Source organism: Strix uralensis, chromosome 4, assembly GCF_047716275.1.
Source record: "Strix uralensis isolate ZFMK-TIS-50842 chromosome 4, bStrUra1, whole genome shotgun sequence".
Taxonomy (NCBI): domain Eukaryota; kingdom Metazoa; phylum Chordata; class Aves; order Strigiformes; family Strigidae; genus Strix; species Strix uralensis.
In genome coordinates this window covers 40,704,534-40,729,170 of record NC_133975.1, presented here as the reverse complement: position 1 = coordinate 40,729,170, position 24,637 = coordinate 40,704,534, and the positions used below count along the sequence as shown (strand labels likewise).

Below are 24,637 nucleotides of genomic sequence, written 5' to 3'. Positions count from 1 at the left end.
GAAATGAAAGAGACTGCTGATAACCACATGGCTGCCAACACCCTCAGAAGACTCCAGTAGGCTTGTTAATAGATTTCCAGTTATAAAAGTCATGCTGTGTCTTCTCAACTGTATTTGATTTATCCAGGTACCCATTAATTGTATTTTTCACTGTAGATTTAAAAAACCCCTTGTTGAATAAAGACAATGGGCTTACAGGCTCACAGGACATCAGAATTCTATAAAAGTCTGCAGGATCTCAGCTGACTCTTCTATAACTGGAACAGTACAATTTCAGACAACAAAGCACTGATTAACTGTATATTAAAATCTATTTTATCAGACTATATAGTGTGTGTGTATTTAAAAGATATGAAAGATGCAATCAACTTTAACTATTATGTTGCAAAAAATCCTAACATGTCTCACTTGGTTTTAAGCAAATGATACAAACACCAGAGTTCCCAGATCGCTCAACCTCAAATCCTGACTTTATTCCCTTCTGTTAGTGAAATACAACCTTGCTTCGGTGGGGCCAGGATCACATCTGCAGCAGTGGTCCTCTTCTGCTTCATCCCCTGAGCTGCTTAAATGACTCAAACTCTACCTGTTTGTCCCATGCAGCTGCATGTGTGACACATCTGCTCTGCCAGCATGTTATTCATGCTGGGAAGGGAAACTGAGAACACATGGCCAGACCGACAGCGATTTGGTCCTACTGTGACAATTAAAGGTGACTTACAAGTTTATCTCAGCCATCTGCTCCTTTAAGGAGAAAAATGGCTTCGAACTGCCCCAAATCAGTATGTTCCAGGTAGCATTTGCCCTTTGTACCTTGTCAGAAACTCTCACTACTCCCTCAGCCCATGAGTCCTATGATGCATACCTGTATATAATTCTTTAACTGAGGTACAGGTCCTGAGCACAACTGATTAGCTTGCAGCTAGGACTTACTAGGAAGGGAAAAATCTTACATTTCCTTGCCCCATCTTGCTCTTTTTCACTGTCCTCATCCCTGTTTCCAGCCATGTGATACACCACTCAGTTGCGTTGGTGAGATCTCGCCTTCCGAGTAGCAACAAGTTTTATGTTGCTTCAGTTCTACTTAAAATTATGGCACAAAACAGCATGTTAAGGATAAAAAGCAAATTATGAAAGGAGAACACAGACATGAATTAAATACCTTAATGAGGTATTCCTGCCTAACATGTTATTTCCTGTTTCAAAAGATGGCATCGATATGAGGGGGTCAACACTGCCTTCTTGAGAAAGGTTTCAGTCTGCTTAATCAGCTCAAGCCAGCCAGCTGATGAACCTGATTATTGGCCTCTGTGTCCAGCCATGTGATTTGGTTTATTATTCCAAAAGACGGAACTTGTGATTGTACGTGCAAACCAAACTGGCTTAATGATAAAATTCCAGGAATTGATTTGCATGTTTTAACGGGGACATGAACTTGTTGAGGATAAATTTGTTCCTGATGTGATTCATTCTTAATATTTACCCTCAAGGAGAAATACAGGTGAGTAAACTTCTTTAAAAAAATGCAGGACTTACAGTTTCAGAGACCAAAATATGCTGTTAACTGTAGGGGAGTGATTCATACATAACTATCATTTCTTCCGGACAGCTGAGAAGAAAAAACATTTAGACTCTTTGGAAAATCTAGCTCTTATCATCACTCTTCTGGCCTACACAGCATAGCTGGCTTGAGTAATTCAACATGCAGAACCATAGGATATTCATGCAAGACTCTCTTTATTTTTTTCAAATCTCTTTTTTTAGTATGACTGGGATCTAGTGGCAAAATTTCAGTTGTTGCTGTGTTACTGCTATAGCTGTGGCAGCTGCTGTGAAAAGAGCTTCTGCTTGACATTACCTCACCACTTCTAGAGAAGTGCCTGCCCCCAAATCATCTTCTAGAGAAGTGCCTGCCCCCAGATCATCCCTTTCAGCCTTGGAAAGTTCAGCAATGCCAATTCAAAGAGCAACTAAAATGATCTTCCCTGGAGCTCACATTTATCTGGCCAGACTCTGCTTGACGTGGGAAAAGAGTCCACAGCAGCTTGTACAACGTGGGCAGAACCATTTTCTCAGGACAAATTTCTCCTTGCAGAACAGCTGCAAGACTCCTGGCTGATGCTTAGACTACTGTAAACCAAAGATGATCTCCTTCTCTACTACTAACCAGCTCCCTCACTGTACCAGCAGAATCACTTACCTGTCACCATCATTGTTAATAACCGTTAAACACAGAAGTAACCCTCTGAAGTGTTGGAAAGCTCTGCAGGTATCTGAAAGAACAAGAAACTATAGTTGAAAATCTCAAAATTCAGAAACTGTTGCAGTTCCTCCCTTGTAAAAAATACAAGTCAGAAGAATTCACATGGGACAGAAAGAACTGTTAAATATATTAAGTGCTTTGAGCTTGTACTCTTCAATTGATATCTACTCAAAATGGAGACAGTGCTGAAATGGGATATCACTTGGAGACATAAATTGGTTTGCTGCCTAACAATATCTATTTGCAGGGTTTCTGTGCAACCCAATGGAAAGAAAATGTTACTTTTTTTAAAAGAGAGCTTGTATCAACACCACATTTTCCCTCCTGGGATGCATTATAGTCTGCTGTTTTAAGGCTTACCTGAATTTAGCTGTGTTCTTCAGAAAGCCAGCTATATTAATACTTGTGGTAACCCAAAACTGAATAATTGAAAAATGCATAGGATCTTAACTATAGAAAGAACTCTATAAACTTTTGCCATTAATTATAATAGGAAGCACAGTACAGAAATATTGTGTCCTAAAATCTACTATAGCAACTAAGGGTGAATTGCAATCATGGTCATGTTCAACAAATACTTATGATCAATGCATACATATTATAATTTAAATTACTACACTAAGTCAAGATTAATAATTGCATACATTATTAAAAACAATGAATTTATAGATGTATTTCCAATTATAGTAGAAATCCTCATTTTATTTTAGCTCCTGTGACAAAAAAAAATAGTATCAGTAACTACATTTAGAAAGTAAAATTAGCAAATCGTTTCAGTGCCTCCTGCTTTTAAGTATACCACCCAACTATATGACACATTGGCTTCAGGAATGAGACTGGCTTAAAAATTCCCTTTTTCTCTGCCCCTGCTGTAGACACTCATCCCCACGTCTATGGTTCACTTCACTATTGCCTAAATCATGCTGATTGAATTGGCTTGTGTAGCTGTGCTGAAAACAGAAACGCCAATACCATCCTGCTGAGGGATAAAACAATCTTGTAGCAAAAAAAAATGAGGCGATGTGGGCATGGGAAAACTGGGAGGAGGGAAGGATTTCTAACTCAATTTCTGAATCTGTTTTGTAACATGCTATTAGCGCCATTGATGGGGCATAGTAAACTGTGAAGAAAATGCAAAACTGAGGATCTAGGGCTGGAAACTTCTTAAATTGGCATTTTCATTTGACTATACCCTTCTGTGCAGCAAAAAACTGCACCAAATGGATTGGTACACAATTGGTTTTCTTGTTTCTGAAAAGCACAACAGTCACAGGTTTAGACTAAGCACAGAAGAGTCTATAGAAATCAAGATCCATACAACCTACCTCAGGAAAAATCAGCTTAGGCTGTCAACGAACAGAGAAGAGTCTGGAATAAACCAAGTATGTGCAGACTTTGAAATGAATCAGTTATGACTGATGTGCTGTGCTGTGGGAAGCTCCTCTACTCCCTTGGCTTGTGCTGCTGATGAAAAACTGTTTGCCATTATGGCACATGTTCTCATCAGGAGCACACAAAGAGCTATATAACAGCTAGTTAACTGAGAAACAAACACATTGTGGAACTGTATTTTAATTAATTTTCCTTAGTGATATCATGTTAATTGGCACAGCTGTAGATTTCACTTAACCACAAGCTTCTTCCATTTCTGGTTACAATGATTTGTCCGGTATAAGTAAAGAAAAAAACTATGTGACACAAACAATTAATAAGTACACAAAGTACACAAGTGTGTTTATTACATTTTTGCAAGCACTTTGTTCTACATTTCAAAAACGCCACCATCAAGCTGTTGGCACATTTATGTACAAAACAGATTAATTGTAATGCCTGCTACAAAGCATTCTTTGTGAAAATACAAACTCTAATACCAGAGAAGAGCCAAAAGCATTAACATCATTACATGTGTTTAAAAGACATAGTTTTAAAAATCAGCACAAACGTTTTAAGACACAAAACTGAAACACTTCAATATAGAATCCAAAAGAGGTTCCTAATACTTTTTGCAGAACTGTAATACCGGTACTGCACATTATCAGAAAACTGTTGACCCCGTAGGACAGCCTAAGAGTAAAAAAAACCCCAAAACCCCAAATCAAAAACACAACCAAAAAACCCCTAAAACAAGCAAAAGAAAAGAAAAATAAATTAATTCAATCAACTAATACTACTTATGCATTATCATGCCACAAGTAACTATAGTATTACCCTCTACTTACTACAAGAATTGTTAAAAATTACTGATGATGCATGACTAGTAATAGTACAAAGAGTTTTACTCAAGAAGTTTTATTAGAAATGCACTTACACTGAGAGAGAATTCACAATGGTCCAATAAGTGCACAAAACTACCTAAGATTTTTAACACTGACAAAAATGTCTTGTCAGGCTACATCACTTTAAAAGACACTTTACAGCATTCTTGTAGCATTAGAAATAGGAAAAAAAAAAAAAAAGAAAAAAAAAAGAATCCACCAAATTTGGTCCAATAATACTGGCTTTTCTTAAATAGGGTTTTTTGTTTTGTTTTTGATATAGGTAATTCTTTCAAATTAAGATGACCTATCTTTCTGATAACATTGTCCTATCAAAATAAAGGTTCAAATATATTACTACACTTTCAAATAATAAGCTCTGTAGTGGTCTTTCACCTTACTTTAACATAATACAGGTAAACCAGTATGTGTAGGAAAGCTAGAAGCCAAGCTATAACATTTATGGAAGTCTCCTTTAATATATCTTTTACAGTTCAGACAGGTGCAATCCATTTAAATTTTTAAAGCAGGTAAAAAGATATCTGACTCCTATGGTCACTGTATTTTTGATATATTACTTTCATAAATGTAGCTAAGCACTAATTTCTTACATCATCACATGAACAGCTCCGATTTAGCATAACCATCATTGAATTAAAGAGAGATCATTCTGTAAAAAACTATGGATAACTATATCACTTAATTAACAATTGTCTATATACCATAACTCTTTAACAGGTAGCCGTGGTATTGAATTCCTTCAAAAGGCAAGTGGCCATGCATTGTTAGCACCACGGTCTGCATGCTCACAATACAAACAGGAATTATCACCCATGGAACTTGGAACAAGAGAATATTCTTTAAAAACATCAATAATAATACAATGTTAACAAAGATAAGAAGCACTTTTTTCTTTTTTTTTCTTTTTTCTTTTTTTTTTTTTTCTTTTTTTTTTTTTTTTTTTTTTTTACCCACTATTACAAATTTAGAAATTGCACCTTAGATTGTTTAAAACGTTCTTAGGACCTTCATTCAAGTTGATCAGGGTCCATCTGGCAAGTTTTCCAAATATAAAGGAAAGTCATCAGAATGTTTTCTTTATATATTGTACATCATGTACAATGGTCCCTTTGAAGTATACCTGTAGTTAAAGTAGTTACTGAACTCAAAACTAAAAAGTATAAAAAGCTACTTTTTTTTCCAAAAACATATAAGAAACAATGCAAAAGGTGTTATGCATAACACATACAAAGTGATTAAAAAAATCAAACACATATTTGTATTTGACAATAGTTTAGTATCCTTGATCTAGCAGAACTAATTCACCTAAAAGGATTCAGGAAAGGCTATTTAGGAGCTTTGTGGTAGAGAATGGTCACACAAAGTAAGAACTAATTAGGAAACCAAGTGCTAGACAACCAAGAATTGTACATGGGTGATATGTAAGTCACCCTAACTATCTTTTGTGAGAAGCACTTTCAATTGTTTTTAAAATGGTGGGATGGCCTTTAGTTAAACAACAAAGCATTCATATGTTAGAAGGTAAGACAAGGTTTCTTTTATGTGTAAGCATTGAGCCGCTCTTTAGAGCGAGTAGAATGAATATCATGAAGCTCTTGTTCCTCCTTTGATTTAATATCCTCATATTTTTGCATTCTGCAAGCATCTTTCACATAGGCCCAGTTGGCAGACAAGACCATAAGATAATGGACCTGTAAGAGAGGTAACATGGAGTTAGGAACCAACAGAGCTAGTCACAATAGAGCAAGTTCAAAATTGAAAGCTATAGGATAAGGATTGGGTTTTCATCAGAAGGAACTAAGCATTATTACGTCACGAAGTAGTACAGCAACACAATGCGAAGCTCAAACTGAAGCTTCATTAATCCTCAGATTACTCAGCTCACAGCTGTGAGTTACTGTTACAGTGACTAGGAGCTGGTAGCAACGGTTATAAAAAAATTAAAAGAACTGAAAAAATCAACAAATCACTCATGCTTTACTATTTCAGCTAGTGTGCAGATCTACATGGAAAAATGCCTTCTGGTTATTTCTTGCAGACTTTTCCCCATTGAATCACTATTTGTTAAAGTAGTTGCTTAAGACAGAAATATGCCATAGATACATCTATAGTCTTATGATTATATACGCAATACAATTACAGAAAGACTTGTTTTTTCTTTCTTGTTGAAGTTAGCATTAGCTCTCCATTTAGCCATGACTTCTTTCTTTCATCCACAACTCCAGCTATTTTGTCAAAACCAGCTAATTTGGGAAAAATTTGTCAAAAATTGAAGTGTTATGTGACAAAATACAGTTACGAATAAACTCGAGGTCTTAAAAGGGCACCCACCTGTCACCATTTAATTTAGCAATTTTATTTCACTGTTGCATTAGTGAAATAGGTTGCATACCACAATTTATTTATGTAATTCTTTAAAATTTATAGAAAACAAAAAAGTTATTTGTATGATTTTTAAAGACAGCTTCTGTATACATCTTGAATGGAACAGAAACAATGTTCATGTTCCATGTAAATTTTTGAATATGTAAAAATACCTTTGTTAACTTTTTTAAGAAGACAAGAGCTTTCCAAGTGTTCCATCCAAAACCAAAATAAAAAATTATCTGAAAAGAAGGGGAATAAAACCCACTTGCAGCCAACACAAATCACTGGATGAGCTATGATGATATACTCCAAAAGAGCTTGGTTTATTTATGTTAGAGAATGGGGAGGACAGAATGTCTGTGAATACACCTGAGGATTAAACACCAGTTAAAGGATGTTGGCAATATTGTCACATGAAAAACGTTTTTCATATGGCTTTGATTAATCTGAAAGTCAGTGAAAGGTATCTTACCAGTAGAAAAATTGCATTCTACAAATGTTTTCCATTATAAATAAGGAGGCAAAACACCCTAATTGCCTTGGAGATGGAGCTTAGTAGTTTATAAAAATCACACAGTATGGCTGCCAGTGACTGAGCTTAACAACTGGTAGATGTCCAGTCTTCTAAATGGTGCAATGAATGGTCAAACAAGTGATAACATGTAACACAACGTCAATACAGGGAATGAAGCTGAGGCCTCCAAAGCACTGCTGCCACAATTGCTTTATTCAAAACTTCTCTTTCAGCAGCAGTCACATGCTATCTGCCTTCAGTCCCTTTTGGAATTAGTTTGCTTATTCTTCACATTTGTGGCCATCTACAGTCTAAAGTCTACTTCAGCTGCCTGTTAGAGCAACAAAATGCTTTCCTGTCCACTTCAGTGTCCCAAATCTGGGCCTTTCTGGACATTTGCAGACTTTGCAAGCTTTCCTTTCAAAGGTGGACCTCAAATGTCCCGCCCTGCAGTCTGCTGGATCTGCTTGCAAGGAGCCTCTGATCTTCTCAAAACTTGTCTGCCTCTCACCTTAGGACATGCTCTACAGTTGGCTCTGTATTCAGCCAGAAAATAAAAATGTTCAGTAATGGTATTCAACTGGTTTATTCTAGGACTCTCTGGACATTTATTCCTCCCCTAGCAGGCTTTCAGGTACTTTATGATGAGAGCATCTCTTAAATTTATGTTAATCAACTGCCTCAGAGGCCACAGATAATTTCCTGAAATCAAAAAGATTCCAGCCCTACTTAAGAAATCAAGAAACTAAAATAGGATTCAGTTGATGGAAAATGGAATAGATTAATCATAAAAACACCCTGAGATTATGTAAGTTTTCATGTTCATATTGGACTGTTGTAGATATACAAATATCTTAGATTCATATTAAGTGAGCAGAAACAATTTAGTATGTTTTTTCTTTTTTGGAAATGCCAATGTTGTTTTTTTCCACAAATGTTTGATGGCAACTGTTGCTAATTAGTGCAGGCTAATGTACATTTCTTAATCTGGATAATTAAGATCAAGGTAAGCATTCTGAAACCCTTCAAAGGACCAAATATTTTTGGTGTCTTTTTTGTCCTGGTAGTTTATGGCAAGATTTCACCCAGTTAATCCCTACTTGAGGAATGCAGACTGATTTGAGGACCCATAAAATAGCAAGAAGTGTTCAAAGAATCTGTCATCTAGGAAAAAGATTATGGATAATAGTATTTCTACATATCTTTAGGAGTTTCTTAATATTTATAGTACAACACTAGCAGCACAACCTGTGATAATAGTGCAAGTGCTGGAGATGGCAGCATGTACTGTGTTAAGCTGTGACACCGTCTCATCATAATTTAGCACACAGGAAAAAGAAACGCCTTGTATCTAACTCAGCTGTTCCAAAAGTTTTCACCATGAGTAATCTTTCGATCAGGCATTTCTGGATCAAATGACAGACACTAATGCTGAACCTCCACTCCGCTGAATGAAATGCCTTAAATTTCCTCCACAGTAAAATTCTTGAGAAAAATCAAAAGAAACAGTAATCCTAATTCTGTCATCTCAGACAATTACAATTTGCATTCAATGAAAACACCAGTGCTGGTCCTTTGAGGGTAAGATTTCAGTTAAAAAAATACAATCTGAACCTCGAACAGATTACAGACATGAGAATTCTAGACGTGGAGGGCATGTAAGCACTCACATCTTCCTGGCCTTTTAAAACACATCTGCCAGAAAACCTTGCAATTGAAGAATACGTGATGAAAATGGGACCATGTAGGCACATTTCTTAACCTCACAAAACATTTGGTAACAACCCAGTAAGAGACAAATTTAAACCTAATGTCTTGCAGTTTCACTTGGCATTTTTCTTCTACTAAAAAAACAGACAAACTATTCTGAAAGTACATTGGCCACAGTCCAACCTTCATTGAACTCCTATTCTTTGCCCATTCCTTCCATTAAAAGTTACAGAACCAAATTTCTGGAATAACTGTTGAAAACTCTCAGAGTTCACACTCACTATAAGTAGGATGACTTTCCTGGAAACAACTACTTTAGCTTATATGATGAATAGAACCTCAAATATATGTCATTATATAACATAGATATGTATGTCTAACAGTCCCACAACCTTTGTTTTTTTTACACCAAGTTCCTAGATAACATTGTCATACTAAGGAGGTCATCTCTAAGTGGCTGTCTAATTGTATTTCGCACTTCCATGACCTGAACAGCCTGAAGCCAGTGGGGCCCTGTCAAGGCTTTTTCAAATTGAAGCAGGGCAGCTCGGACAGTTTGCCTCAGGATGTTTCAATTACAGGCATATGCAGGAGAGCGGAGGGTCTTTCCGTACCTATGAAACAGTCCTGCTTAGATTTCTTTATAAGGTGAAAGTATGCTTCAACCATTCAAAACTGTAGAATTGCATCTAGGTTAGGAAGGGTTTGGTTTGGTTTTGGTTTTCCTTTCCTTTTGGGACATGCCATTATTTCAGCAGATCCAAAGTCTAAATAACTTTTTTCCTAACCTTACATATATCTAATATCCTGCAGAAGAGCACAGTTGTACTGGGGGAGAGGGACTAGACCACTTATACATTTCCCTTGTTCTTGTTTCAGGAGAATTGACTGCAGCTCCGCCTTACAGGACATAACTTCTGTGGAAACTCAGGCAGAAGAGTACTGCTCACATGGTAACTTCTGAAAAGGGAAACTGTGTATCTCACAATTCAGTTTTGCTGTAGTGATTTTTGGAAAATGTCACAGACAGGATGCTTACTAGCTTTACAGTCAACCCTTTGGGATGGTAGAGTTTACATTTAAACAACTTCATGTGTTCTGTTTCTATCTGACACAAAATTGAAAACATTAGAACTAATATGTATTACTTCGACGATCATTTCTGTATCCGTTTATAATCCATTCAGACATAAGAAAGAACAGTAATGTTCAGAATCATACATAGTCCAAATTAAGTATGATTCAAAATTCTGGCTATTTTTTTCCATGCTCAAGACTCACAAAAAGCATCTACAACATAAATAATTCTATCAGTTTTTTTCATCTTGGACTGAAGTCTAAGAATGGTAAGTTTTCAAAACAAATTATTTGACCTTTTCCTTTTCTGCAAAATAAAGCTTTCCCTGACACATACTGTATAAAACACAAGTTTTTCTGTACATCAATCTTAACTCATAGACCAATTCTCTTTTAGAACCCCAGAACAGCATAAAGAGGCAGCTAGTGAGTTGTGAAAAAATTCTAACATTCATATACAAATCTGAGACCAAGAGAAAGATTAAAGTAGAACATCCAGGAAAACTTTGACTTGTGACCAAATGGTTTTGCAAGTATTAACAATTTTTTTTGGTCGTTTTTACAATAACTAACTACATTTTTTAAAAATGTATTTTTAAAATACAGTTTCATGAAAAGTATCCTGGTGGCAGATGGTCTTAATAGTTATGAACAAGCTGATTTCTTTAGTGAATTCATGACAAATATTGACATTAAAGGAGTTAAAGAAATCTGCACATATTAAATCATCTGGCACTTGCAAATGTCCACAAATCCAGAAGTGAGGATATAGTGGAGTATATCAATGTTATGACTTAAAATGTCATTTAAAAGAGCAGATTTTACCAATACAGTTATTCAGCAGTCTCATTGATGATGCACTGCTATCACTGGCTGGTAATAAATACAAAATACATACTACTTTAGTCAGATGGACTATTCTAGTTTACAATAACTATTTGCAAGATTTGTATTAAAAGTGCAATAAATCCATAAGCTTTCTCTTCTGTAAAGGACTGGTATTTTAATCTAATATTTCTGTTAAGAAGCCTTGGTAAATTTCACAAACATGGAGATCTGCTACTGTTGTGGATATATACAAAGATTAACTTCATTAAATCATATTTGTGACTATTGCAACAGTTTAGAGAAGGGCATTGGTTATCCAGTGACTTAAATGGCTTCTGCACACTTTGTTTCTCACCCTAGCCCATTGTTGATGTTTTCTTCTTCCTGTATGAGACATTTAGGACTGAAACCCATTTTCCCTTCCCTAAATTACTTCTTCCTTGGGAAAGTAAACTTCCCTTGAAGAAAAAGAACCTGTTAATATCTGCGTGCCCAACCACAAAATTCTGAACATTCTTTCATGTCTTGTCCCCAGTCTTTGGGTTACTGTGTCAACTGTGAAGCACACTTCTCAACCTCTAAATGTGGTCTGGTATGCTGGTTTTAGAAATTACCACCATCAAAGAGTGCAATGTGCTAGTCTTCACCAGGTACCTAACAGATCACAATGGTAGATTAAAAAAAACCACTTTAATTACAAAATTGACATATATACAACAAAGTTGCAAACATTTCATAAAACATACATTTACCACCATTTGGATGGTACACAATTTACTAGCATTTAGAACCCTAACTTATATTTCTGTTGAAACAGCCAGTGTTATCATGCCTGCTCTGTGCAGCCACAGAATCCAATAAAAAGCATACTTGGGTATGGGTAAACCTTCAAAAATAAATGAATAAATGTGAGCCATCAAAGTGAATTCCTAGCGGATTAGTGGGTTAGTGCTTGGTGTGGCATCTATGGCATCTTTGATATGGTACTGCGAGCTTTGAAAGGGGTTTTTTTAAACTTCATTGGAAGTATCATATATTTAAACTACGTGGCTCAAGGTACCTACTTAATTTGCTTCCACTGAAGATGCATTTGTTTTCACTGAAAATCTTTTCATGGCTATTCTGATTCAAAACTCTTCTTTGAAATGCAGAGTTGTTATCTGAACAAATTAGCGTTTGCTAATTACTACTGAATATACTTAAAAACAATAATGCACTGGAGAACTAATGTTCTCTTGGATATACTTTCCTAACACTAATATATATATTATCATAATTACTATTAGGTCACCATTTTTTCAGCTGGAAGCAGAAAAATCTCTGTTTGGAAAATCAATTAAATTATTAATATAAACTATATTCTACTATTACACTTATTATCTGTGGTCTTGAAATGAAAATTACATTGAAAATGTGGGGTTTCTTCATTTAGATACCTCTGATGTGTTGGCAGGGTGTCATGTAATACTGAAGAAATGGCAGAGAACAAAAAAAATCATGAATGCAACAGGAATAATAGCTTCATTGAATATTCTCTGATTGAGTTTTTTTATAAACATAATTCTAAGGAGAACAAAAAATTTATGGCCCTAGGATTCAATGAAAAATTACTAGTAGCAGTAGTAAGAGTAATCACCATCACTAACACTTTTCTTATGGAATGCATCAGTACCAAGTAAAACTCATTTTTCATTTCCCAATCCAGTGTGTATTATACAAACCTACACTGATACAGAATCCCCATTCTAAAAATATCTTTATGTTTAAGCAGACACAGCAGACAAAAGGCAGAAGAGCAAGACACTAGCTCATACATTTTTTCTCAATGGAACATTCTCATTGGCAAAATGTCATCAAATTCAAAGTAATCTTAATTATAAAAAAAAGTCCTGGCAGAAAAACTGATGAATTCACATATATGCACAAAACTGACAAAAGGAGTCTGCTCTTAAAATAACAGCATGGCATGACTGTGAATACCCAGAAGGGCATAGATCATAAAATATATATCTCATAAAGTATATTACTATTGTCATGAGACAGACACATGAGTTCAGACACTTGTCTGAACACATCAAGAGAATAGTAAAAATCCTTAGCATGTACTTAAAGGTGTTTTTTTATAAAACAATCACGATATTCTACTTCAAAGGGAATCCATCAATATATTTAAAAAAATATATAAGAGAGAGTACTGAATAACAAAATTATATTTTAGTAATAGCATTGAGTGATAGTATGGAAATTTAATAACTGATACTAAGTAGCAACCAGAATGGATTAGCAATTCAGATGATGATGGAAGTACAAAGTGTTGGGTCACTTACCATAGCAATGACTGCTGCTCCAGCTCCAGCAAGTGCCACAATGAACAAGTGGAATGTCATGTTTAGCTGCAAAGGGGGACAAAGAAAGGGACTTTCATGGTGGCATGCTAAACAGAAACTGAACAAAAAGTCAGAATAACGTAAAGCTAACAACTACTTTCCTTGTGACACCCTTCTACAAAAGTAATAATTACTAATACTTTTTCCAAAAGATTGACATGACTACATGATATTGGGTTTGTGCTTGTTTTGTTAAAATATTGGAATCAGGGATAAAGCATAGTTCTGTTTAAAAATACTGTATTTAAATTATAAAATATTATGAAAACTAATTATTTAAAAATAAACTAAGTTACAATAATACCTAACCAGACCTACAAATGTTTGTGGTGGTTTCTCTAGTGGCAGACAGCCTAAGAAAACCCTGTTTCCCTTCATTAGCTGTAGCTTTCCATCCTCATATATTGATTTACTTCCCTCCCAAATTACTAGATGATCTTTAAGGTCCCTTCCAACCCAAAGCATTCCATGATTCTATGAAATTTGCCAGTAAAATTTGTTCATAGTAATATAATACAAACCAGGTTATTTAAATAATCCAAGTTAACCACCTTCCTCATCTCACCCCAAACCAAACAATCACATTTGTTTTTAATTTCAGTGGTCTGGTTTACACAGCAACCTGAATGTTGACTGCACAGCAAAGGTTGCATTTTCTTAGATGGTTTTGGTATAAAGGCAGATTGTGTACCTTCACTCTGAGAGAATTTATTCAAACATAGTAAGACCCAGCAAAACATTTAGCAAAGCACCCTCTGATTTCAGAGGGATCAAGAATTTAGCCTCTCTTTTTGTTTCAGATGTAATTTTGTTTGTCCTGTCTTCATCCCTGATCATTTAAGAACAAAACCAGAAACCTCAGCTGAACTAAAATAGGTGGCCTGTGCCTAAGGGAGAAACTACAAAGAAAAACGTACTAGGAGTTATTATCCTAGCACACTGCAAGATTTGGTCAAATCCATTTGAATTTTTTACTCTCCTGTCACAACAGTAATCATAAGATATTCAAACAGTGGTTCATTACATAGACCTATTCATTGTGCAGCAGGTACATTAGCTTTCAAAAACATCCCAGTAATAATATACATGACAATGGAATTCTTAAAAAAATTAAAATACGAGTGTATTTAGAAAACAAATGACTGGAAAAATTGCACTGACTAAATTTGGTACATGATAAAAGACTAGGAAAAGTATTTGCTGACTGTATTTTCCACCGGGATTTTATTTCATCACCATAGCTAGAATTAGAACATGAAGAGTAAGAAGAAAACACACATCAGTTACCTCCTACTATAAAATATGTTATGGATTTGCCAAAAATATTATCACATTTATTCACCTCATTAGAGTCACACATCTTGATGAAACTTTCTGATGTGGTGCAAACCTTCTTCTCCTCTCCAATAGTTACAATACCTGGAGCAGAACAAATATTCACAGTATTTAGTATTCCTAGCACATGGCAGCTTACTTCATATAAGCCAGAAAAGCTAAGAAATACACATTCTTGGCTGCTTTGAAGAATTTGTTTTAACAACAAAATCAGTTTTTCATTGATGATCGAGGGCTGGAGCACCTCCCCTATGAGGACAGGCTGAGAGAGCTGGGGTTGTTAGCCCAGAGAAGAGAAGGCTCCAGGGAGACTGTATAGCGGCCTTCCCGTACTTAAAGGGGGCTTACAAGAAAGATGGGGAGGGACTCTTTACCAGGGAGTGTAGGGATAGGACAAAGGGTAACAGTTTTAAACTGAAAGAGGGTAGATTTAGGTTAGATATAAGGAAGAAATTCTTTACTGTGAGGGTGATGAGACACTGGAACAGGTTGCCCAGAGAAGTTGTGGTTGTCCCCTCCCTGGCAGTGTTCAAGGCCAGGTTGGACAGGGCTTTGAGCAACCTGGTCTAGTGGAAGGTGTCCCTGCCTGTGTCAGGGTGGGGTAAAACCAGATGATCTTTAAGGTCCCTTCCAGCCCAAACCATTCTATGATTCTATGATAATTTCAGCCATCACAAAACTAACACATCCTCTATTTAGTAAAAGCCCTAGTAGGAAACATGCAGATAATAATTTTTCATCCATTTTTGAATATATCTTAATTCCAGATTTTGATCAGCACAAGCATCAAAACACTGGAAGATTATTTGCAACTAGTATATACACTTACCATGTTGTTCACAAACATTCTCTACCCTCATGTGGAGAAATGTGCTGTATACTTTTTTCAGATATGTTAATGTGGTACAAAGCTTCTTTCACAAGTAATTAAAAAACATTACCCAAACATATACTTTATTGCCATAATAGTTCGTCCATCAGCAAGAATAACTAGAATCTGCCACATTGTTTCCTTTAGCTAATGTATGGATACTAAATCAAAGACTAGCTTGAAGAAAACGGCAATAACTTGGTTATCATGAAAAATGATACTGTTCTTTTCTATTAGTAATCAGTGTTTTTACACTGAATTTACAGGGAACATGTATGTTCACAGAATACACATTTTATATGTTAGCATTCTATGCACATTTTAAACATAAATAATAATAAAAATTAGGCGTGAATATTAGCAAAATAAAAGGTCATAGAAAGAAGAATTAATACTCTTGATGAGATCTGTATAGACAATTGCTTTCTGAAATCAGCTGTCACGCGGGGGGGAATCAATAAATTAAAAAAAAATATTTTTTTTTCCCCTTATGAAAACAATAATGTGAAATATTTTATTTCAGGTTAAGTGGACTGTTTAACATGAATAAAACTGTTTCATTCCCAAGCAATACAGCATTTTTTTCTACCTCAAAATAACAATTAAAAATATACTGAGATTTTATTTTAGGCCAAGACAACAAAAGGAAGACTCAAGGAATTGCCTGACGAGAGCATGATTACCCAAAGCTCTGTGGGCTGAGAAATCAATGAGGCCAGAACATCTAGAATCAAATCAGTCTTGTGGCAGAAAGGAACTGAATTATCATCACCAACACAAGAATTCTAAAGACTTTTTAAGATTCCAAGCCCACTTTTGTTCAAATTTTCCATCCCCTCAAAACACATGTATGTGTATATCCCCACTTTATTCTAACCTCCACAGTTCAGGCTTTAGCCCCACTCTCTCTCTCCACTAGCCTCTTAGAGCATTAGTATTTGTATTGTTGCTCTTAATCAAAATTTTTGCAAGCAATGAATTTTGTCCTGTCCTGATTCACCTCTGCAGAGACAGATGAATACCTAGGATCTCACACATCCAGATCAGTGTCTTACCACAAGATTAAACAGTCATTCTCCAGAAAACTGACTAACTAAGCATTTTAGACAAGTTCCAGCAATTCCAAAAGAGACTAAACAGAAGGCCCAAGCCAAATTTTCAGTACTCTGGGAAGATGGACAATGTTGATTCAATTTTGTTAGGCCTGAAAATGCAGTGCATCTATAATATGCTGCCTTGAGTAGTGGGTAACAGGATAGAAAGAGATGCTTAACAATTTTTTCAGAAACACTGAAACAGTTCATTTCAGATACATGGAAGCAAAGCAATGCGATGCTTTCTTTCATGAAATCTTGTTTTATATATTTAATGCTCTTCATTCACATACCATACTGGCGAAGATCCAAGCAAAGATTAGCTCCATCCACTACAGTGGCATTTCGGCAAATGGTCCACAGATTGAAGTACATATAAACAGGCAGAGAAGTGAAAGCTGTAACACCAAGCCAGGCCAACATAAAGATGTATGTCAGCATTATAAACTGCAATAAAAGAGGGAAAAACAAAGCCAGTAGTAAGTCAGAACTTAACTGATACTCCATTGCAAAAAGAGGAACCACAGAGAAGTAACAAACACATTTCTGATTGGTTTTGTCTGTTTCGGTCCTTATTTAAATTATAGTTTTGGTCTGATAATCAATTCATGATCTGGCCAAAGTGAGTGATGGAGAACTAACATGATGTTTCTGAAGAACAAGCAGTTATGCTTCCAGAGGTGCAAGCTTACTCTACACTCCTGTCACTTTTGGGCCTATGATTGATTCAAAGCATCATATCTGAAGCACAGACAGCTGCATGCTTTGTGAAGCAAATCTTTCTCTCTCTCCACTCCATAGTTAAGACAAGAGGCCACATGGGTTTTTTTTCCCCTATCAATCATGATGCAAAAAATAAGAATGAAATACTATAGGCTTTGCTCACATTTGTTTTTAAAATATGGGTCTTAACAAAAACGAGTCATTATCCACGGCTGCCACAGAATCTCACTGGCAAATCCATTTTGCATTGATCCAATGAGACAATATATTTGTCATTTTGTTACTGTACTTAGACATATTTGGAGTCTACATACAAGGGAATTCGTCTTTCAGAACAAACTAGGGTGCTTACCTCTGTAATAAGAAATGCATTAAATAACATGCTTTGCAACACGTGTTCTCCAAAGGCTACACATTTTCTTTTTTAGCCATGAGCCTCAAGAGTATAGCAATCTGCTTGTAGGGGGCATTGAACTCTACTTGCCTTCAGGGCCCACAGTTATGCTGGCACACCCAGCTTCTGTAAATATGTAAGCATGTTACATTCCTACTCTGCTGCTGTCCTGAGATGACTAGCGGGCACATTCATCAGTAACAAATTACCTTTTCATTTTATCCTGTGGAAAAGATATGAAGATGCTACATGGTTAAATGTGGAAGATAAGTCAGCCTCTAAATGTTGAATCCAAATAACCCCAAGATTTGATGGCTTTGGAAATTACGATAAATCTAAACACATTACTGAAACAAAACAATTTCAGCACACTAACATTTTTCTATCTGCTTACCACAGGAAAACACTGATTCTGAGAACAAGAAATAAGCTATTTTTAAAAGCTAATAAAATGGTCCACAATCTGCTTAAAATGAAACTTTAATGAGTTAATAACGGGAAAATGGAAGACATTTTCTAGTTCTTTTTTAATGTAAGATCTCTCATATCAGGTGATAAAGGAAAAAGCCCAATATAAATATGTATTTTAGTTATGGAAATCAAATAAGGTCAGACTCAAAAGGGTGCAAATGGTAGTAAAAATTGTTGGACAAGTAGCTTGTCCACATGTACCTGATCAGGAAAAGCATTCCAAAACAACAAAAGGTTTGAATTTTAGGTGAGGTAGTTTTGTTACTTTGAAGTTAGGGGAGGGACATTCTCAAGCAATGTTAGAGACCTTAATTTGATTTACTTTAACTCACTTCCAAAGAATATTAAATAAAAGCCATTTTAATTCTGAGGAAGTGTATTTACACAGGGATTTAACGTAGTTTAATTAATCCAGCTTAAAATTCAATTCAGATTCATTTTCCTGATTGTCCCTAGGTAGATGAGTCTTTCAGCAGTAGTCTGAAAGGCTGGAGAGTTTATAGTACTAAAAATAATTATCAGAAGGATGCAAGAAAGTAAAAGATAAAGTGGAACAAAGAATAGAAGTATTCCATTTAATACTCTGGGTATCTGCTTTCTATCCTTTTATTTATCTAGTACTCAACACTTCAGCTTTACCTACTAGTTTGTAAGTTATGAACCATTTTAACTTTTCCCGTAACATCAAACTAGCTTAAAAAGGAAACTGATGTGTCTAACTTATGTTTAAAGATTTTTGAAAATGTATTCATGCAGATAATGGCTGTCTTCCTTTCCAATTTTTCCCCAAAACACTCTTACTAGAAAACCAACTGATAAAATAGAGAAAGTGATAGCAAATATATAATAAATATACACCCTTGAATGTTACAGCAAACTCTTCTGTGTGTCAGTTGTTTTATATAATGGAAATTCTATTCCATCTATTGCAGAAAAAATAGTCAATACAAGTAAATACTGCTCTGTACACACTCCTATTTATTTTTTTCATTATTGCTCCTTTATTGTTTCTTTTTTTTCTCTCCATATTAGTGTTAAAGCTAATGAGACAACATCTGGTTCAACCCCAGGCACTCATTTACAAATAATTACTTGGAAAATTACTTGGAAATGTAGATTCACTTCAGGGCTATGAATTCCCAACAAAAATGACATGTCTGATCTTAATTTATTATCAAGCTAAAGAGTTGTACTCAGTTTTTCTAAGGCAGGAGCAAGAAATAAGAAAGAAGACTCACTATGTGTTCTCAGAACAGCCTTTAAATTCTCGGTTTACTATATTCTAGAAGTATTTTAAAAGTAAAACCAGCTTCCTTGGTTATTCTATGAGTTTGCCAAAACCAGGTAAACCCGGGGCCTTATTTTTGAGGTTTCTTCTATAATTTCTGAACTAAATAATATTTAATAAATTTAGTACATCTCTCACAGTGTAATAGATACATAATAATTTAATGGAGAACTAAACCTTTGATATTAGTTATATTACTGAACAGTAGTAATTGTTTTAAGACTGGGCTCCATACAGATTTGGGAATCTTCCTATTCTGTGATTACCACCAAATGCAGGAAAAAGACCATCCTTACTATGAGCATTACAATTCCTATTTAATATCTGTTAATATTCTGATCTGTAGTGGGTATGAAACCTCTGTAGCCTTGCTTGCTTAAAATCTGTACTGAGATAATACAAAGCTTTGGTAGAGCAAACGGGGAAAAAACAGAGCTTATTAGCCTCTAAAAAAATCTGCCTTGGGCATAGAATAAGAGCAGGAGAAATCTGTCAGATGATAGCTGCTGAGAGTCACAAGAGCTACCTTCTTAGAGAGAATTGCCTGCTTATTTATGGAAGGGATTCTCTTTTAAAAACATGAATCTGGGTGAGTATCTTAGAAAAAGTGAATCAAATGTTGATTTCATTTTAGAAAACAAAGAACTTTATTTTTCGTTCCTCAGTCACTTTTGACTGAAGAGCCAGTGGCCAATGACATGCCCAAATTCATGTCATAGCAGCAAGATGACAGGGGAATAAAATAAACAAATCTTATTTGTTTCATGTAAGCATAACTAAAATGCAAAACTTCACATTAAATCACTTGGTAGATATGAGTTATTCCTGGAAGGTGCTATCACTGATATCAGTGAAGCAAATCACAAAAATGTGATTTGCGCAATAATATGCTTTCTGCTGTAGAGGTGCTAAAAAGCAAAAGGTCAACCTTGCACAATGAGTTATTAGTTTCTGGCAACAGGAGGTACTAGCTTATAAATTCTTGTTACAATGGAATGAAACCATGAATTTTTATTATTTTTTTTTAAACCACAGGTGATATACTAAAGTATTTTTTTAGATCATTTTCTCTTCTATTACAATATTCCCTCTTTGCTCTAGAGACCTTACAAGAAATGCTTAAGGAGCCTGTTCACTCCAGGAATTAAATTCAGAACTCAATCTCCTGAGATTCAAAGGGATCTTTCTCCTTTGAAGTAGCATTCTGCTACGTGACAAGCCAAAGATTTATGAAATAGCAGTACAGCATCTTAAAGAGATATCACAGTTTGTTCTTTAGTATGCTATGTATTGCATTGGTAGTGAAAATTACTTTCTCTGATCAGTTCAGTTTTCACTGTAAGAAGCCAAACACATAAACGCAAAACAAACTGGAAGTGATAGTGAAATTCATCTATCAAAATATGAAGATAAAAGCTCACTAATTGATACTCAGTTCACATTAGGAAAGAACAGCTAAAGCAAATAATTATTTGAACAAAAGAAATCTTTAACCTTTGTAGTGGTTAATTTTTTGTACCAATACCATGGTTGGTAAAACTCTCTTGCCAGAGTTTATAAGCTTTCATTGCCAGTAACACCTTTCCTGAACCATAAATTATCAAAGTAAGCAAATCATCAACGCTTCTGGAAAGATTTTATAAAACAATCTGCTGCACAGATCAATTTCAGGAAGTAGATATTTCAGAGCATGTTCTAAAATGTTGTCTATACAGCACAACAGCTTTTATGGTGCATAGCTGGTTGAAATCCTGTTTCCAATGAAAACATTACCCAAATCCTATTTATCTTAATAAGTCCAAAATTTCAGTTACTGCTTTCTCTTTAAAATTTATGGGTACTTGTCCCATGAAAAGCCCATTCATTGAATTTCAAACGCTGTTCTTGGTTTAGTTTTGTTATAAATATTTCAATACCCCTGAAGAAGCATTGTATGATTGGCTCAGTGACCCTAGGGATAGAGACAGTGAAATCATATCTAAAAGGCACTGTTAATACAGAGAAATGGGTTGAAATGGAAACAAAGTAAACTCCAGTCATTTTATTGTATGACACTTCTGCTTAATACAAAAAAAAAAAAAAAATTACAGAAAAATAGCAACAAATTCAGAAGTGCCTGAATAAAACTTAACTCCAGAAACCTAGTGTTGCCATGTAATTTTATCTTTGTTCCAAACCATTTAGTACTTACATTTACACTTCCTCTCAATTTAATCATGTACTTTATACGAATTCCCTGACATGATCTCTCAACTCAGAGAGTTGTAAAACATATACACACACACAAAACTTCATTGTTTACTTTCAGCTTGGCAATCTAAGAAGTTCCTTCCAAACCTCTTCCCAGGCTCAGAAATTCTCTTTCACAGTTTTTGCCAGAGATCAAAACTGCATCTACAAAAATCACATACCTCCATCCTGCCAAAAGCCTATTATGCTTCACTGTGAAACCCTGTCAGTGCAGGACATCACCTGAAGATGAGCCCAGGGTCAGCCTTGCTGTCTCTAACTGGAACACTGTGAGGCACCTCACCTCCTCAGTGTGTTGTGTAGTCATGGTTCTGGGTGCAGGTTTCCGATGGCATGTCAGAACAAGGCCCTGGGTGTCCTTTGATGGCAATTCAGAAGCATGAACGGGAAGATCTTTTCAATTTCTTCCTGAACTGCCCTGTCTCTCTAACATCACATTCACTTTCAATCGTCTATAGATTTCATTTCAATACTAATAAAAACTTATTTAGCTTTAGCACTTTGCCCAGCTTTAAATTCATAAATGACCTTTGGCTTTCAGGCCTTCGGCCTCAGTCTTGTCTATTTTGCTGAGAAGAAATTCCTTAACGCTACTGTTTCCTTACTCTGTGCACATTCTGCATATACACATTTACATAGCCTTTTAAATTAATCGTTGCTGTTGCCACATATTTTCTCAAATCTGAACTTTATCTTGATGAAGTTGTACCGATAGAGTGCATAGTTCTTTCTGTGGTTTACAAGAAGTCAGACTTAAAAGTACTACATGTGTCCCTACCTCAGACCTATTGTTTATTTGCATTCAATTTTCTATAATATAGGGTTCTGCCTACTACCTTACATCTACAGTCCGGAGTCAGTAACCTCCTTTGGCCAATAAATTTTTATCATGGATTATTGTAAATATTAGGTATTTTGTTCCTGTTCACAATCTGTATTCTTAAACTACAGGTGTTTAGGTTCTTTTAATTTTTGGGAGGTTCAGAATTCATCCAACAGAATTTTGCAATTTTTGCAATTTGAAAGAAGAACCTCTACATAAATACTTCAAGCTCTTCCTAATATTTTTTGCAACAGCATCTTAAATGTATAGTTCCCCATACGCAAATATGAGAGAGAGCATCAAAAACTCGCTGAGTTCCTCTGGAAAGGGTTTTAACATTGCAGAACCTAAACCAGCCTTTGCTGCTTAATTACAAATGTTAGGTTGTCTAGAGCCAGCAATATTATTCTTATTTATTTAAATCTAAATAAATAAGAAATTGAAAAAATTACACAGATGTCTTTAAACTAATTGATATATCGTTGCTTAACATGTTACAGATCATCCTTTGCCACCATAGCCAACCTCTCCTGGTATTCATACACCCTCTTACACACAGTATGAAATCTAGGTATGTTTAAGAAGGGCGTTAAGTAGCTCACAATAAAATCGCTTCCTCTAACATTCTCATTTCTGCGTTAACTACCATCCTCTATATTCATACCTTATTCCTGAACAGAAGTAAAAGATGAAGCAAAACTATTTCAACTTATCTCATTTTACATATAATGCTGCTGGAAGAAATAGACTGATATTTTGATATGACCACTAAAATCACTATAATCACAGAAAATATGCATTTACAAAGTCTTTTCTGCTTGGTCTAAAATATCACTCTCATTGCTTATGATCACTTGTTGGACATTTATTATTGCCTCTACAAAACATGTTCATCCTATTTCTCTCTCTGACATATTATATTCCCAGGCACAGCTCCAAGACTCTTGTTGAAACATGGATACATTTCATGCTATGCTATTACTGTCATGTGGTTGATTCTTCTTGGCTTGCATTCAAGTCAACTGCTTCAAGAGGAAAAAGAATTTTAAAAAGGGCAAAAATAGTCAATATTGGTCTAAATTTCTCTTCATAGCAGGACAGACTTCTCAGGTTTGCCTAATTGCAATTCATCCATATACTAAATGCTAGCTAATATGACATCCCTTAGATTGTTAAAATCTATTATGAGAAAATTATTAAATCCCTGAAATTTTAAATTTTGAAGCATCCATTTTATGGAACTGTTTTCTTTGGGTTTTTTTAAACATTTTCCTTCTACAGACATTTTAGATTGATAAAAAGCTGATTTTGACAAAATTCAAAGCAATTCTCACTGCTACTTTCTGTTTCTTATCTGCACATACATTTTTCTAAAGTTTCCTTTAAATGTGTATTTCAAGGTTGAAATATTCTACGCATGATGTCTATTGCTTTGTAACTATTTAGATGACTATAAAAAGCTGGTTTACTTTCAGATTTACTCTGAATTGATTTACTGGTAGCAGTGGGGGAGGAGATTTCCACAGCTGCATCAGAAATACAGAAAGAAGATTTTTTTAACGAGTTGATTAATTTTTTGAAACTTTGCTTTGTAAACAAATCCACTAGCTATCAGAACATACCTTGAAAAAGATGGCTTTGCAGTGATGCAAGGGTAGGTTTTCCCTGAAGATTTTATAATTATCTTTTCAGTACTTCCTTATAGAACAATCACACTAAATTTTTTTATTTCTGAATCTTCTTTAGAACGTTGATGGTTTTGTACCATTATGACACTTAAAGATGTTAGCATTAGTTATTTTATGTGTTCTTCAGGCACAACTATAATTTTTGTAGTCCAACAGGCTTCTGAAGTCCTACAGAGCATTGGATCTATTTAACAGCAGCAAAATTTCCTATTTAATTTTACAGTCTTCCAGATAGTAATTACTTTTTCTCAAAATGTATATGCATATATTTTCACATT

General features: G+C 35.2%; 1 protein-coding gene across 1 annotated transcript in view; it reads right to left on the bottom strand.

Annotated features, from left to right (window-relative positions):
* Window positions 1-3,968: 3,968 nt before the first annotated feature.
* The window catches only part of GPM6A (glycoprotein M6A), a 126,653-nt gene continuing 105,984 nt past the window's right edge, over window positions 3,969-24,637 (bottom strand). The window contains exons 4-7 of the mRNA XM_074866440.1: window positions 17,016-17,169; window positions 14,765-14,841; window positions 13,363-13,428; window positions 3,969-6,230 (exon numbers count right to left, since the gene is read on the bottom strand). Of these exons, the coding sequence (XP_074722541.1) occupies window positions 6,078-6,230; window positions 13,363-13,428; window positions 14,765-14,841; window positions 17,016-17,169 (450 nt within the window). The 3' untranslated portion in view covers window positions 3,969-6,077. The remainder of the gene's footprint in view (window positions 6,231-13,362; window positions 13,429-14,764; window positions 14,842-17,015; window positions 17,170-24,637) is intronic.